General features: G+C 45.6%; 1 protein-coding gene across 1 annotated transcript in view; it reads left to right on the top strand.

The window, feature by feature from the left end:
- Positions 1-15,643, top strand: part of pot1 (protection of telomeres 1 homolog) — a 213,094-nt gene that overhangs the window by 107,036 nt on the left and 90,415 nt on the right. Inside the window, exon 6 of the mRNA XM_037683052.1 lies at positions 13,644-13,774. Coding sequence (XP_037538980.1) covers positions 13,644-13,774 — 131 coding nt within the window. The remainder of the gene's footprint in view (positions 1-13,643; positions 13,775-15,643) is intronic.

Genomic DNA, 15,643 nt, shown 5'->3' with positions numbered 1-15,643 from the left:
AGTTAACAGTGTGACAATTAGCCCCCATAATCGAACCATGAGAAACATTAATGAAGACGCGATCATTCAGAACCCAAAAACAGTGAAAGTTGCAGTGATGGACAGATTCAGGTGTATTAACAAGATTCAGTGACTCCAGATAATCTGAGAACGGAAAATAGTGACAGTAATATGAATGATGCAGAAAAGTTTCAGACCATAAAATGTCACAGTTCAAATGGGCAAACAAACCCGACGAGGTGGCCCAACTGCAGTTTGAGTCAGGCTGAGGGGGGCTCCGGCCCCCCTGTGAAGAAGGATGGATGGATGGATGGATGCTCCCATGAGAAACAGAAGCTGGGTCCAGAATCAACAGGCCGAAACAGAAACAGAAAAATCGCAGCAAATAGCAGAGCGAGCTGCCAGGAAATCCTCCTGAAGTGAAAGGCATGATCCAAGTTCGTTTCAGGTCAACAGGGGCCAACAACGTGATCCGGAATAAAATTAATTATTATCCAGGTGAGTTTGGATGGAGGCCTGCAGCAGCTCCGATACAAACTCCGAACTTCTCTCGAGCACCACGCAGACCTGCTCCTCCACGCTGCTCCTCCACGCTGCTCCTCCACGCTGCTCCTCCGCTTCTCAGCACCCGACAGCACGGGGCACCCCCGGTGAAAAACGAGACTGACTGGAGAGGCTGAGGCTGAAGTCGGCAACTGGTCCGGTCCGATTCTGTTCCAGTTCGGCTCCGGCGCTCCAAGCACGAGAGACGAAGAGGCTGAAGATATCCCTGGCCCGGTTCTGCTCCGGTCCGGCGGCCCAGTCCGGCGGCGCGGTTCTGCTCCGGTCCGGCAGCCCGGCGGCGCGGTTCTGCTCCGGTCCGGCGGCGCTTCAAAGCACCGGAGCGTCTCCTCCAGGTGAACACAACGACTCCACGGAGGTGGATCGTCCTTCAGTTAAAGTAACGGCTGCTCACTGAAGCTGAGACCGGCTCTGTAGAAGACGAATTTCCCCACAGCCACCTCGATTCGGTTCTGGTCCAATTCGAGGGTCACAGGTACACTTCCCCCACACCTATGGAAACACCACGAGGGTCAGTCCAGCTGAAAACCAGCGAAATACCACCCGGCGATATTTGTCGGAACCAGGTAGAACCACAAAGGTCCAGATAAGAGTTCGTTGAGGTCCAGGGAGAGAGAGAAAAAACACCGGACCTTCGTGCGTCGACTCCCCAGCTCGAGGGGTCACCTGGCCGGCAGGGTGCGCTCAGAGTGACCGATGGGGGGGAGCGGCCGATCGGTCCAGGGCCAAAATATTATTATTATTTTTTTTTTTTTTTTTTTTGGACGGTCCCGTCCGGCTCTCTGAGTCACTGAACACCGAATTCGGTTGGAAGGAGGACCAACTTTAGTCTGGTTCGAAAAACGGGTCAGTTTGATGATAAAAGACTGCAGAGAAGCCGGAGGGAGCTGCTGTCCATCAGCTCGCCGGAAGTGAAGTGATGATATAGATTATTGCCCCCCAACTTATAGAGGTCATGTGACCGGAAGTCAAATAGTACCGGTAGAATGCGATAAATATTCATTAAATTATTACCGTTGATTTTTCATTGGCCCCTCCCTGGGCTGCCACCTTACCGTGGTGGAGGGGTTTGAGTGTCCCAATGATCCTAGGAGCTATGCTGTCAGGGGCTTTATGCCCCTAGTAGGGTCACCCATGGCAGACAGGTCCTAGGTGAGGGACCAGACAAAGTGCAGCCCAAAGACCCCAATGATGAGAAACACAAATGGACCTAGTGTTCCCTTGCCCGGACGTGGGTCACCGGGGCCCCACTCTGGAGCCAGGCCTGGAGGTGGGGCACGCGGGCGAGCGCCTGGTGGCCGGGCTTTTACCCATGGAGCTTGGCCGGGCACAGCCCGAAGAGGAGACGTGGGTCCCCCTTCCCATGGGCTCACCACCTGTGGGAGGGGCCAAAGGGGTCGGGTGCAATGTGGGATGGGTGGTGGTCGAGGGCGGGGACCCTGGCGGTCTGATCCTCGGCTACAGAAGCTGGCTATTGGGACGTGGAATGTCACCTCACTGGTGGGGAAGGAGCCTGAGCTGGTGTGTGAGGCTGAGAGGTTCCGGCTAGAAATAGTCGGACTCACCTCTACGCATTGCTCGGGCTCTGGAACCAGTTTCCTTGAGAGGGGCTGGACACTCTTCCACTCTGGAGTTGCCCCTGGTGAGAGGTGCCGAGCAGGAGTGGGCGTACTTATTGCCCCCCAACTTGGTGCCTGTGTATTGGGTTTTCACCCCGGTGAATGAGAGGGTGGCCTCCCTCCGCCTACGTGTGGGGGGACGGGTTCTGACTGTCGTTTGTGCTTATGCACCAAACGGCAGTTCAGATTATCCACCCTTTCTGGAGTCCTTGGAGGGGGGTACTGGAAAGTGCACCTTCTGGGGACTCCCTTGTTCTGCTGGGGGACTTCAATGCTCATGTGGGCAATGACAGTGAGACCTGGAGGGGTGTGGTTGGGAGGAACGGCCCCCCTGATCTGAACCAGAGTGGTGTTCTGTTGTTGGACTTCTGTGCTCGTCATGGATTGTCAATAACGAACACCTTGTTCAAGCATAAGGGTGTCCATATGTGCTCTTGGCACCAGGACACCGTAGGCCGCAGTTCGATGATCGACTTTGTCATTGTCTCATCTGATCTGCGGCCACATGTCTTGGACACTCGGGTGAAGAGAGGGGCGGAGCTGTCAACTGATCACTACCTGGTGGTGAGTTGGCTCCGATGGTGGGGGAGGATGCCGGTCAGACCTGGCAGACCCAAACGTATTGTGAGGGTTTGCTGGGAATGTCTGGCAGAGTCTCCTGTGAGACGGAGTTTCAACTCCCACCTCCGGGAGAACTTTGAACATGTTCCGAGGGAGGTGGAGGACATTGAGTCTGAGTGGACCATGTTTCATGCCTCTATTGTCGAGGCGGCTTACCAGAGCTGCGGCCGCAAGGTTGTCGGTGCCTGTCGCGGCGGCAACCCTCGAACCCGATGGTGGACACCGTCGGTGAGGGATGCTGTCAGGCTGAAGGAGGAGTCCTATCGGGCCTTTTTGGCCTGTGGGACCCCGGAAGCAGCTGATGGGTACCGGCAGTCCAAGCGACATGAGGCTCGGGTGGTCGCTGAGGCAAAAACTTGGGCATGGGAGGAGTTCGGAGAGGCCATGGAGAACGACTTCCGCACGGCTTTGAGACGATTCTGGTCCACCATCCGGCGTCTCAGGGGGGGAAAGCAGTATGCCACCAACACTGTTTATAGTGGGAGTGGTGTGCTGCTGACCTCAACTTGGGATGTTGTGGGTCGGTGGGTGGAATACTTTGAAGACCTCCTCAATCCCACCGGCACGTCTTCCACTGAGGAAGCGGAGCCTGGGGACTCTGGGTCGGGCCCTCCAATCTCTGGTGCTGAGGTCACCGAGGTGATTAAAAAGCTCCTCGGTGGCAGGGCCCCAGGGGTGGATGAGATCCGTTCAGAGTTCCTTAAGGCTCTGGATGTTGTAGGGTTGTGTTGGCTTACGCGACTCTGCAATATTGCGTGGACATCGGGGGAAGTTCCCCTGGATTGGCAGACCGGGGTAGTGGTCCCCCTATTCAAAAAGGGGGACCGTAGAGTGTGTTCCAACTACAGGGGAATCACGCTCTTAAGCCTCCCTGGTAAGGTCTATTCGGGGGTTCTGGAGAGGAGGGTCCGTCGGATAGTCGAACCTCGGATTCAGGAGGAACAGTGCGGTTTTCGTCCTGGCCGTGGAACACTGGACCAGCTCTACACTCTCAGCAGGGTCCTGGAGGGTGTGTGGGAGTTTTCCCAACCAGTCTACATGTGCTTTGTGGACTTGGAGAAGGCGTTCGACCGCGTCCCTCGGGGGGCCCTGTGGGGGGTACTCTGGGAGTATGGGGTACCGGGCCCTTTGATACGGGCTTTTAGGTCCCTGTATGACCGTTGTCAGAGCCTGGTCCGCATCGCCAGCAGTAAGTCGGGCTTGTTCCCAGTGAGAGTTGGACTCCGCCAAGGTTGCCCTTTGTCACCGATTCTGTTCATAACTTTTATGGACAGAATTTCTAGGCGCAGCCAAGGTGTTGAGGGGATCCGTTATGGTGGCCTTAGGATTTCGTCTCTGCTTTTTGCAGATGATGTGGTCTTATTTGCTTCATCAGATCGTGATCTACAGCTTTCGCTGGAGCGGTTCGCAGCCGAATGCGATGTGGCCGGGATGAAGATCAGTTCCTCCAAATTCGAGGCCATGGTCTTGAGCCGGAAAAGGGTAGAGTGCCCTCTCCGGGTCAGGGAGGAGGTCCTACCCCAAGTGAAGGAGTTCAAGTATCTTGGGATCTTGTTCACGAATGAGGGAAAAATGGAGCGTGAGATCGATAGGCGGATAGGTGCAGCGTCTGCAGTGAAGCGGGCGCTGTACAGGTCTATTGTGGTGAAGAGAGAGCTGAGTCAAAAGGCGAAGCTCTCAATTTACCGATCGATCTACGTTCCCACCCTCATCTATGGTCACGAGCTTTGGGTTGTGACCGAAAGAATGAGATCTCGGATACAAGCGGCCGAAATTAGTTTTCTCCGCAGGGTGTCTGGGCTCTCCCTTAGAGACAGGGTGAGAAGCTCGATCATCCGGGAGGGACTCGAAGTAGAGCTGCTGCTTCTCCACGTCGAGAGGAGCCAGTTAAGGTGGCTTGGGCATCTGTTTAGGATGCCTTCTGGACGCCTCCCTGGTGAGGTGTTCCGGACACGTCCCACCGGAAGGAGGCCCAGAGGAAGACCCAGGACACGCTAGAGGGACTATGTTTCTTGGCTGGCCTGGGAACACCTCGGGATTCCCCCGGAAGAGCTGGCCCAAGTGGCTGGGGAGAGGGAAGTCTGGGCCTCCCTACTTAGGCTGCTACCCCCGCGACCCGACCCCGGATAAGCGGAAGAAAATGGATGGATGGATGGCTGGATTTTCATTGGTAAACACTTTAGTTAACCGCTGCTGTTTTTGAATGTACTTTCTATATAAATTTGACTTGATTCTCCCCAGCACTGCTCATATGAGTGTAGATGAACAGATGCTGAGATATATTCATCAATTAAAACGGATTCTTCATTTTTCTGGACTGAATAAACGTGCATTGAATTTAATGAAATGTAACGTGAGACGTCATTTATCTTTGACCCATCAAAATTAATGCGGTCATTTATTTTACAGAATCAAAGTTTAACATCAAACATTTACATTAATTTGGCAAATATGAGAATAACAACATAATCAATCAGCTTTACAACCAGGAAAACCATACGGCCATGATTTTCCGTTGCTTCACCACAGACATTAATGAAAACTGTACAATTATGATCAATTATCCACACGGCGGTGGATGAGCACTTTACACAGACATTTCTAAATTATCTGGAAGGATTTCTACTTGAGAGAAGAATTTAAAGATGGAAATGAAGTTTAAAGGGAGTAAAAGATGGTGTGTGAGGGGGAGTGTTGACCAGAACCGACACTCTCCATTCGAACCCAGATTTTCCTCGGTACGCTCGGTAGTACTTGACTCATTACCTCCCTGAAGATGAATCAGCAGATAAGGAGTTCCAGTTAACGCTACCTGTCCAGCGTCTCCATAGGATGGCTGTGACTCGTCCGAAGTAGTGACGAGATTCCGTCCGACACCAGCTCACCTCAGCAAGTGGACTTCACATGAGTGGAGTCCTTCAGAAGTTCCACTCAGAGGTGGAAGATGTTATAATCCAACTCGGAAGAGCCTTATCATGGCTGGACTTCTGTTCTCCCAAACAACTTCACAGAACTGCGAACATCTCAGAACCTCTCAGCGCCCAGAACTAGGAAGTACCGGCATTTTAAAGAGCTCTATTTCCGGTATATTTGAGGGTTCCTGATTGGTCAATATCAACCAGACAGGGGTGTGGTTTGTGACGTAAGAGGTTACTAGAAGTCAGAAAACAGCAAGAATTGTTATGGAACAGATTAAAACTGTTCTCAGAGACAGAGAAAGTTTTGTTTTGGCGAGTTTGGAGAAACAGGTGCCAACTCCTCTGTTTACGTCTGAGAGGATTTTAAAACAAGACAGTTGTTCCAACACATGTCTGCTTCGACTCCTGACCTTGGAAAACTTTGCACACTTGCTCATTCAAAGACAGAAATCAGAAAATGCATGATTACTCTGTAACAGGCCTTAACATGAATTCTAACTTTGCATGAGGAACTAAAAAATCATTGTTACTGTTTTACAGTTAATAAAATTGATTAGTTCACTGTAACATCTAAAATGTTTGAACTAAAACACTTTGATTATCAAACATTTGTAAAACAGGAATGATAACAGAAAAGAGAGTGTTCTTTCACTTGAATTTTCAAGAAAGAAAGTCTCAGGATGGGTGAACCTGTATTTCTGGATTCAAATCAATGAAATGACAGTTTCTGTCCCACAAGGTTCTTAAGGTCAAGGGTTTTGACCTTAGGCTTAGTTTTGACATCAGGTTAAGTTCACTACATGAGGAAGAACAGTCCCTTCCTCCCCATTCTTTTTTTTTTTTCCCTCTCTCATCGTCTCCTTCACTCAGTTTAATGCCCATGTTTAAGCTTAAATGAGATACTGGTATTTAAATACATATTTACCATACACAGAAAGTTTTTTTTTTTAATTTTTATTTAAATATGGACCAGTCTTGACTGACTGACTGACTGCTTTAAAAATAAATCTGACGAATTTGCCACTGTTGTGCTCTCATGGACTGAAAGGGGAGGGGGAAAAGACCCCTTCTGTTTCTCTGCTTCGTGTTTGGATGTGACTTTAAAATGAGATCTCAGTATTTATTTGCATATTTACTGACACAGAAAGATGTCACACAGAAAGAATTTTAAAACTTATTAAAACATGTACCAGACTTGACTGCTTTTGCCTCTCCAATCCTGACCATCGACACGTTGATGCAGCTTACGGGCAGCAGCTCAGTTTCCTCCTCGACAGCCGATTGATCGCTTTTAACATGAAAGCTGCATCATAAGAAATTCTCAGTGCGTTTTCCGTTATTGCTGAACAAATGAACAGGTCTGTGCATGAAGTAAAAACTACGATAAACAACACATTCTTCTGATTCTGATTCTTCTGATTCTGATTCTAGGATCTCAGTATTCAGGCACTCAAGCACAGCTGGCATGTAGATGAGAATGTGTCCACAGAACATCCTTTTCAACTCATTTGATATTTGGGGCTGTAGTTGAGATACTAGTTGAGCTTTTGAGATGTTAATCAGCTGCTGTTGGTTGTAGAAAACAGCTTTGTTGCCATGGTTACGCATCATAACAAATGTCCAAAACTAAAAAAGTTTCAGTAAAAATCCTTCTGCTGCACAGCATCTGATACCAGAGGAAACAATCATCCAAAAACTGTGATTTACATCCAGAAAAAGAGGAATTAAAGTTTCCAAAAGTGAAATCTCAGAATGAAAGTAACAGAGCAGCTCCAACATGCAGCCACCTTGAGCGACGCAATTCTAGAAAGGAGAAGTCACCTTAGCCGCTTTGTTCACCTTTTCAGTCTTCCAGCCCGATGGAGTACTCATGCAATCCTGTCATGCTCCAGACGCTGGTACCTTGATTTCCAAAGGAAATGCAAAATTTACTTTCATCAGAGAACATAACTTTGGACATGTCATCTGCTGGTGTTGGACCACTGTGTTTTCTTAGGTCCAAGGTCAACGCAGCCATCTACCAGGAAGTTTTAGAGCACTTCATACTTCCTGCTGGTGACCAACTTTATGGAGATGCAGATTTCATTTTCCAACAGGACTTGGCACCTGCACACAGTGCTAAAGCTACCAGTACCTGGTTAAATGACCATGGTATCCCTGTTCTTAATTGGCCTGCAAACTCACTTGACCTTAACCCCATAGAAAATCAATGGGGTATTGTGAAGAGCAAGATGCGATACGCCAGACCCAACAATTCAGAAGAGCTGAAGGCCACTATCAGAGCAACCTGGGGTCTCATAACACCTGAGCAGTGCCACAGACTGATCGACTCCATGCCACGTCGCATTGCTGCAGTAATTCAGGCAAAAGGAGCAACAACTAAGTATTGAGTGCTGTACATGCTCATACTTTCCATGTTCATACTTTTCAGTTGGCCAACATTTCTAAAAATCTTTTTTTTAATTTATCTTAAGTAATATTGTAGTTTTCTGAGATACTGAATTTGGGGGTTTCATTAGTTGTCAGTTATAATAATCAACATAAAAGAAATAAATATTTGAAAGATATCAGTCTGTGTGTAATGAATGAATATAATATACATTTTTCATTTTTTGAATGGAATTACTAAAATAAATAAACTTTTTCATGATATTCTAATTTTTATGACCAGCACTTGTATTAACTAACCCATTTGAGCGATGGATCACTTCCTGGCAATATATTCCCATCTGAAGCTTAACCGCTAGCTGACTAGCCTTTGGTGAAATGGCCACGTGAGGCCTGATTGTATGGCAAGTCATGTTGCCATATAATTGGATTGCGGCCGATCCGCTGACGCAATCAAAAACTCAACCCAGCCCACCCATCCAGCACATTATTATGGCCCAGCTCACCCCGAATTTGGGTCGGGCGGTGCCGAGCTTCGGGCCCAGTTTAGAAATTGACAGCTTTCGATGTCGGCCAGGTAGTCAAGAAGAGGTTGAATAGAACGTGCACCACTGTGCTTTAGAGGGAAGTAAATTTGACAGTCATCGGCGTAGAAATGAAAGTGTACGTCATGTTTACGAAAAATAGCACCTAGTGGCAGCAGGTATAAAGCAAAGAGAAGAGGACCAAGGATGGACCCCTATAGTACCCCCCCACCAAAGATCTGGTGATGTTGAACCAAAGTCCTTGATGTTGACACAAAAGGTTCTGTCAGAGAGGTAGGATCTAAACCATTTGAGGTCTGACCCTGTGATGCCCACCCACTGCTCCAGCCTGAAAATGAGGATCTTGTGGTCGATGGCGTCAAAAGCAAATGTAAGGTCCAATAGGACAAGGAGCACAGAATCACTTGCATCCGTGGATTGGAAATTATCATTAAAAACCTTCCAATAGAGCCGTCTCAGTGCTGTGGAGAGATTTGAAGCCAGATTGGAACATGTCTAAATTAGAATGATCTTCCACAGAATGTTTCAACTGGGCCTCAACTATTTTTTCTAGTAGTTTTGAAACAAATGAGAGTCTGGAGACGGGCCTAAACTGAGGGGTCAAGGTTAGGTTTTTGACAGAGGTTGAACAGCAGCATGTTTGAAACTTTTTGGCACCACACCTGAGGATAGACTGCTATTCACAATATAAAGAATAGAGGGCCCAGAATAGGAAAGACTTCCATTAGAATTTGAAGGGGGACAACATCAAAGAGGAAACCAGATGGTTTCATGCTGCACGTTAGCTGCTCCAAAAGACAGAGAGATGGGCTCAAAGTGATCAAATATGGTTACACTGTGAGATGAGATGTATGGATCATTAGCTGGTGGAGGAATTAGTGCCCGGGTGTTCACAACTTTTTCTAAAAAGAAGAAAGTTTTCACACAGTTCAGTTGGAGCTTCCAGAGGTGAAGGTTCAGTGAAGCAAATAACTGAGTTTAGATTTCGCAGCTTTTACTGCTTTCTGAAGACAAGGCCAACTCTTTTAGCATTTCAAATTAAACCAGCCTGATGAGCATCAACAACTCTTTTTCTGAGGTCCTCAGAAATCTCCTTTGTTCGTGCCATGATACACTTCCACAAACATGTTGTGAAGAGCAGACCTTCATACAGCCCTGTTCTTTTTTTTTTTTTTTTTTTTTGTATTTTACATAGCTTTATAATGTAGTTGATTTGTTTAGTTGGGCGGCTGTGGCTGAGTGGTTACCATACCATACCATACCACTTTATTTATAGAGCACTTAAAACAGCAACAAGGCCAACCAAAGTGCTGTACAAAAGAAAACAAACATGCACAGCGGACAGGAAAACATAAAATAGAAATACAGATACAAATAGCAGCAGAAGCTAACTAAAATGGCCAACAGTGTGGAGTACAGACCGGACCAAAACAAATCACAACGTGGTAAAGGCAAGAGAATAGAAGTGGGTCTTCAAGTGAGACTTAAAGACTGAGAGTGTGGGAGCCTGCCGGACACTCAGTGGCAACTCATTCCACAGTCGTGGACCTGCAACAGAGAAAGCCCTGTCACCTCTGAGCTTACGACGGGTTTCTGGGACTGAGATAAGCATCTGGTCTGCTGACCTCAGAGAGCGCGGTGGGACATATGGCTGCAGAAGATCAGTGAGATAGGTTAGAGCAGTCGTCCTCCATTGCGAGAGTTGGGGGTTCGAATCCACCAGCAGTCACATGTCGAAGTGTCCCTGGGCAAGACACTGAACCCTTCACAGCCTCTGATCTGTGCCCCATCGGTGTATGAATGTGATAAAGCACTGATTAGTCTCATTAGAATGATTTGTTCAATTAGCTTTGTAGAGATCTTGTAGAGTGCTGTATGAATGGATAAATGAGGACACAGATTGTAGTGTAAAGCGCTTTGAGTATCTTGAAATAAGATAGAAAGGCGCTATATAAGTACAGTCCATTTACCATTTAGTTTTTTATATAATTTCTATTTTTCAATTTATTTGGTTTTTTAATGATTGCCTACTGTTGTCATCGTTCTTTGTTAAAACAAGTCTCTCTTGTAAATGAGTCCTTGAGGCTCAGTGAGACTAACCTGTAGAAATAAAGGTTGAATTGACGGCACGATTTGAGGCATAAAAAAAAACTACCACAGCAAAGCAACATAAACAGACGTTAAACATGAACATATAGGTGGTGAAAACATTGAATTTTTAAGGGAAAATCATAGCATAGTCCAGAGCCCCCCCTCAGCCATTGTCCAGATAAGAGCTGACATTCATCTTCAGCCCAGTTGAGGTTCTGTCACATGTCCACGGCCTTGGGGAAGGGAGGGTTGGGGAAACAGTAAAAGCATCTTTGTTGTTTTCAAAACATTCCTAGAGGAGTTGATATAAGTGCGGCGTCAAGGCCACAGTTTGGGTCAGGTTCACATACTTTTGCCACTCACATATACTGTATGTAATATTGGATCATTTTCCTCAATAAATAAATGACCAAGTGTCATGATTCATGTATCTGGACTGTTCATGTCATCCATCCATCCATTATCTTTTACCCGCTTCTTCCATTTTTGGTCACTGGGGTCGCCAGTGCCCATGCCCAGCAATCACTGCAAGGGGTGGGGGACACCCTGGACAGGTCTCCAGTCCATCACAGAACCACATAGAGACAAACGAGACAAACAAACATTCACTCACACCTAGGGACAATTTAGAGTCTGTTCATGTCATGATTTTCCTTTTTTTTTTTATTTATGTTTTTCCATTCTTCATTTGTCTCCTTACCCTCAACTCCTATCACTTAACCCAGCTCACCTGTGTCTGTCTAATTATCTCAAGCTGTGTATAAGCCTTTCCCAGCCGCAGCACTAGTGCCAGATTGAAGCTTCCAGTCAAAGAGATTCAGCTTTTCCAAGTCAAACCAAGCTCTAAAAGAACCTGACCCGTTTCTGCCTTCTGAACCCCTGATTTTGCCTGATCCTTGTCTGCCAAGTTGTTGCTCCCAGATCTTATGGTTGGACCCCCGCCTGGCTCTCTGGATTCTGCTCTGCCTGTCAATTTCTCTAATCTGTTCAGTGAAGATCTCATTACTTATCTGGACCATTTTTCGGACCACGCTTTTCCTGGGATGTCCTCATTGTGTCTGCTATAACCTTGACAGGTTAGTCTAATCTCATTCTGAGCTAAAACTGACCTGCCTTGTCTCTCTCTGCTTCAGAAAGATGATTTTTTTTTCTTGCTTCTCTACGGTGAAACCAGACGTGTTTTCCCTCTCTGCCCCCCCACCCGCTTCCCTGCTGCACTCTTTTGTCCTGTGAACCCTTAAAAAGCCTCTTTGTTTTTTTCCTGCATACCTCTTAATTGGAAGGATCAGCTGGTCTCTCAACAAAATCAATCAACTTCTCCCGTCAGGAGTCAGGGTAAGGAGGACACTCTGAACTCTAGAGGAAAAATTGGATTCATGATGACGACTAGAATCTACAGTTTGGGTTGGTGGAATCTGGTTGTCTACAAATTCGTGTGGAGGTGTTGAAGCTTGACAGTGCTCGGACTGAATGTGGAGCTGTGACAGGGAATTGGAGCAGCTGTATCAGGACTGTGTTCTCCCTGGCAGCACTCATGAATGGTGGAATAATCTTGGAGAAAGCTGTGAGCTCGACTTTTGGAGTAAAGGATCAGTTTGGCTGTTTTGGAGTTTCCATCAGACAATATATACCAGCGAGACTTTAAAGGCAGAAACAACAATTACGAGTTCTGCCTGACCCAAACTGTGGCCTTGATGCCGGACTTATCTCAACTCCTCCTGGAATGTTTGGAAAACAACAAAGATGCTTTGACTGTTTCCTCACCCCTCCCTTTCCCAAGGACATGTGACAGAACCTCAACTGAGCTGAAGATGAATGTCATCTCTTATCTGGACAATGGCTGAGGGGGGGCTCTGGACTATGCTATGACTTTCCCTTAAAAATTCAATGTTTTCACCGCCTATATGTTCATGTATAACGTCTGTTTATGTTGCTTTGCTGTGGTAGGTTTTTTTCAGGCCTCAAATTGTGCCCTGTCTAGGACACGGTGTGAGAGAGCTTTTTTTATACCGTCTCTCCTCATGTTTTCTTTCCTTTTCTTATCTAAGCAAAATATTATTCTGAATAAGAATAAGAAGGCCGCACTGATTATTTTAGCCGCAGCTTCGTGCACTCCGCCCATCTTCGGACGACTGTACGTACATATTCGCGTTGTATCTCGGTGCAATGCCAATAAAGTTTATTCTGATTCTGATTCTGATTCTGATCTACAATCAGTCCATGTGGTCCAGTGTCCAGAGCTGCAGTCTTCATTTAAAATAAAGCCTGTAGACGCTTTATTCTGTGTGTTGGTGGCATTTTTGGGTCCTAGTAGTCCAGTTCATTACAACCAAGTATAATATTTTCTCACTTGTTTAACTGGGTTCTCATCTACTTTTAAGACTTTTGTGAAAATCTGATGTTTTAGGTCATGCCGGTATTTATGCAGAAATATAGAAAATTATAAAGGCTTCACAAACTGTCAAGCACCACTTTAAATAGATCCTACTGATCAAAATACTGACCCGGGGCTCATTGGTCACTGAGTTGTAAATAGAGTTCAGGGATGGTGCAGCTGAAAATGTATATGTTTTCTTGCAAATTTAGAGATTTTACTTCCAACTAGACTTCCCACAGTCACAGCTCAAAAAAATGTAAGAAAATGCAGTTGCTCAACTGGATAATGCTTTGATACTTGTTGATCTTCGGGCATCCATCTATTCAATCTTTAGTGTACCGTAACTTAGATTGAAAAAGTTGCCAAAAGAAAACATTAATGTAAAATTAAATCACTATCTTTACCTTCCCATAATAGTTTGTTTTTCTATGAATCGTGAACTATTGGATTTTCGGGGGTCGGGGTTTATAATAATCGAGATGTTTTTGAGAACTGGAATTTTTTTTTTTTTTTTTTTCCACAGATTTCTGTTCCAGTCTGAAAATCACTGACCAGTCCAAACAAAATATTGGATGCACCATCTTTTGTGAGAAGCTCGAGGACCATCCCATAATCCTTCAGACTGGAGACATTGTCCGCATGCATAGAGTCAAGGTCCAGTAAAAGTTATTATTTGAAGTGTATTATTTGAAATGTGTTATTTGAAATGTGTTTGAAGTTAAATACATATTTGACAAGTAAATAAACATGAACGTCTGGCTCAGACACTGACTGGTTGCATTTTCGACAGCTGCAGAATAAATGTACAACTTCCATCAAAGTCACAAGACGTAACAACTTATCTCAGACCTCCAAAGATCTGAATGATCCTAAAAATTTTTGGAAAACCATCAAATATCTTTCCGGCAGCTCTCTTTCATCTAATCATGACACCAATGCAGACATGTTCCTGATTTTAGTTTTCTACAGCTTTACAACCTAGCTGTTTTTGTTTCGTTTTTAAAATGTCCATTTCTTTTATTTGTTCTCAGTTTGTATGCTTTTTATGATTGTCTACTGTTGTCATCACTCTTTTGCCCCTTTTACATTATTACCAGTACAGCACAGTTTGACTTGGCTCAGCACGGTATGAGTTGTTTCCATTATACTTTCAGTACCGATTCTAGTGGGCGGGTTCAGAGTTCAAAAATTGATGTCATGCACCTCACTATAGCAGTAGTGGTGGTAATGCTGGTGGTAAGACCCTGAAAAAGGTTTCGGTACAGTTTAAGAATTTATTTTGAAGTTTCTGGTAAATTATAAAGAATACATATTATTAAAATGATCAAATAAAAAAGTATTTGTGTGTGTATACATATATATACATATATACACATATATATACATATATACACACATATATATACATACAGTGGAGAGAACAAGTATTTGATACATTGTTGATTTTTCAGGTTTTCCCACTTGCAAAGCTTGTAGATGACTGTAATTTTTATCATAGGTACTCTTCAACTGTGAGTGATGGAATCTAAAACAAAAATCCAGAAAAATACAATGTATGATTTCTAAATAATTAATTTCCATTTTATTGTGTGAAATAAGTATTTGATACACCAGAAAAATGAAACTTAATATTTGGTACAGAAACCTTTGTTTGCAATTACAGAGATCAGACGTTTCCTGTAGTTCTTGACCAGGTTTGCACACACTGCAGCAGGGATTTTGGCCCACTCCTCCATACAGATCTCCTCCAGAGCCTTCAAGTTTCGGGGCTGTCGCTGGGCCACACGGACTTTAAGCTCCCTCCAAAGATTTTCTATGGAATTCAGGTCTGGAGACTGGCTAGGCCACTCCAGGACCTTAAGATGTTTCCTACGGAGCCACTCTTTAGTTGCCCTGGCTGTGTGTTTTGGGTCGTTATCATGCTGGAAGACCCAGCCACGACCCATCTTCAGTGCTCTTACTGAGGGAAGGAGGTTGTTGGCCAAAATCTCACGATACATGGCCCCATCCATCCTTCCCACAATATGGTGCAGTCGTCCTTTCCCCTTTGCAGAAAAGCATCCCCAAAGAATGATGTTTCCACTGCCATGCTTCACGGTTGGGATGGTGTTCTTGGGGTTGTACTCATCATTCTTCTTCCTCCAAACATGACGAGTGGAGTTTAAACCAAAAAGTTCTATTTTTGTCTCATCAGACCACATGACCTTCTCCCATTCCTCCTCTGGATCATTCAGATGGTCATTTGCAAACTTCAGACGGGCTTTGACATGCGTTGGCTTGAGGAAGGGCACCTTGCGTGCACTGCAGGATTTTAATCCTTGACGGCGTAGAGTGTTACTGATTGTTTTCTTTGAGACTGTGGTCCCAGCTCTATTCAGGTCATTGACCAGGTCCTGCCGTGTAGTTCTGGGCTCATTCCTCACCTTCCTCAAGATCAATGATGCTCCACGAGGTGAGATCTTGCATGGCGCCCCAGACCGAGGGAGATTTTCCGTTATTTTGTATTTCTTCCATTTTCTAATA

Source organism: Nematolebias whitei, chromosome 10 (genome assembly GCF_014905685.2).
Source record: "Nematolebias whitei isolate Nwh7 chromosome 10, NemWhi1, whole genome shotgun sequence".
Taxonomy (NCBI): domain Eukaryota; kingdom Metazoa; phylum Chordata; class Actinopteri; order Cyprinodontiformes; family Rivulidae; genus Nematolebias; species Nematolebias whitei.
This window is presented reverse-complemented; position numbering and strand designations above follow the sequence as displayed.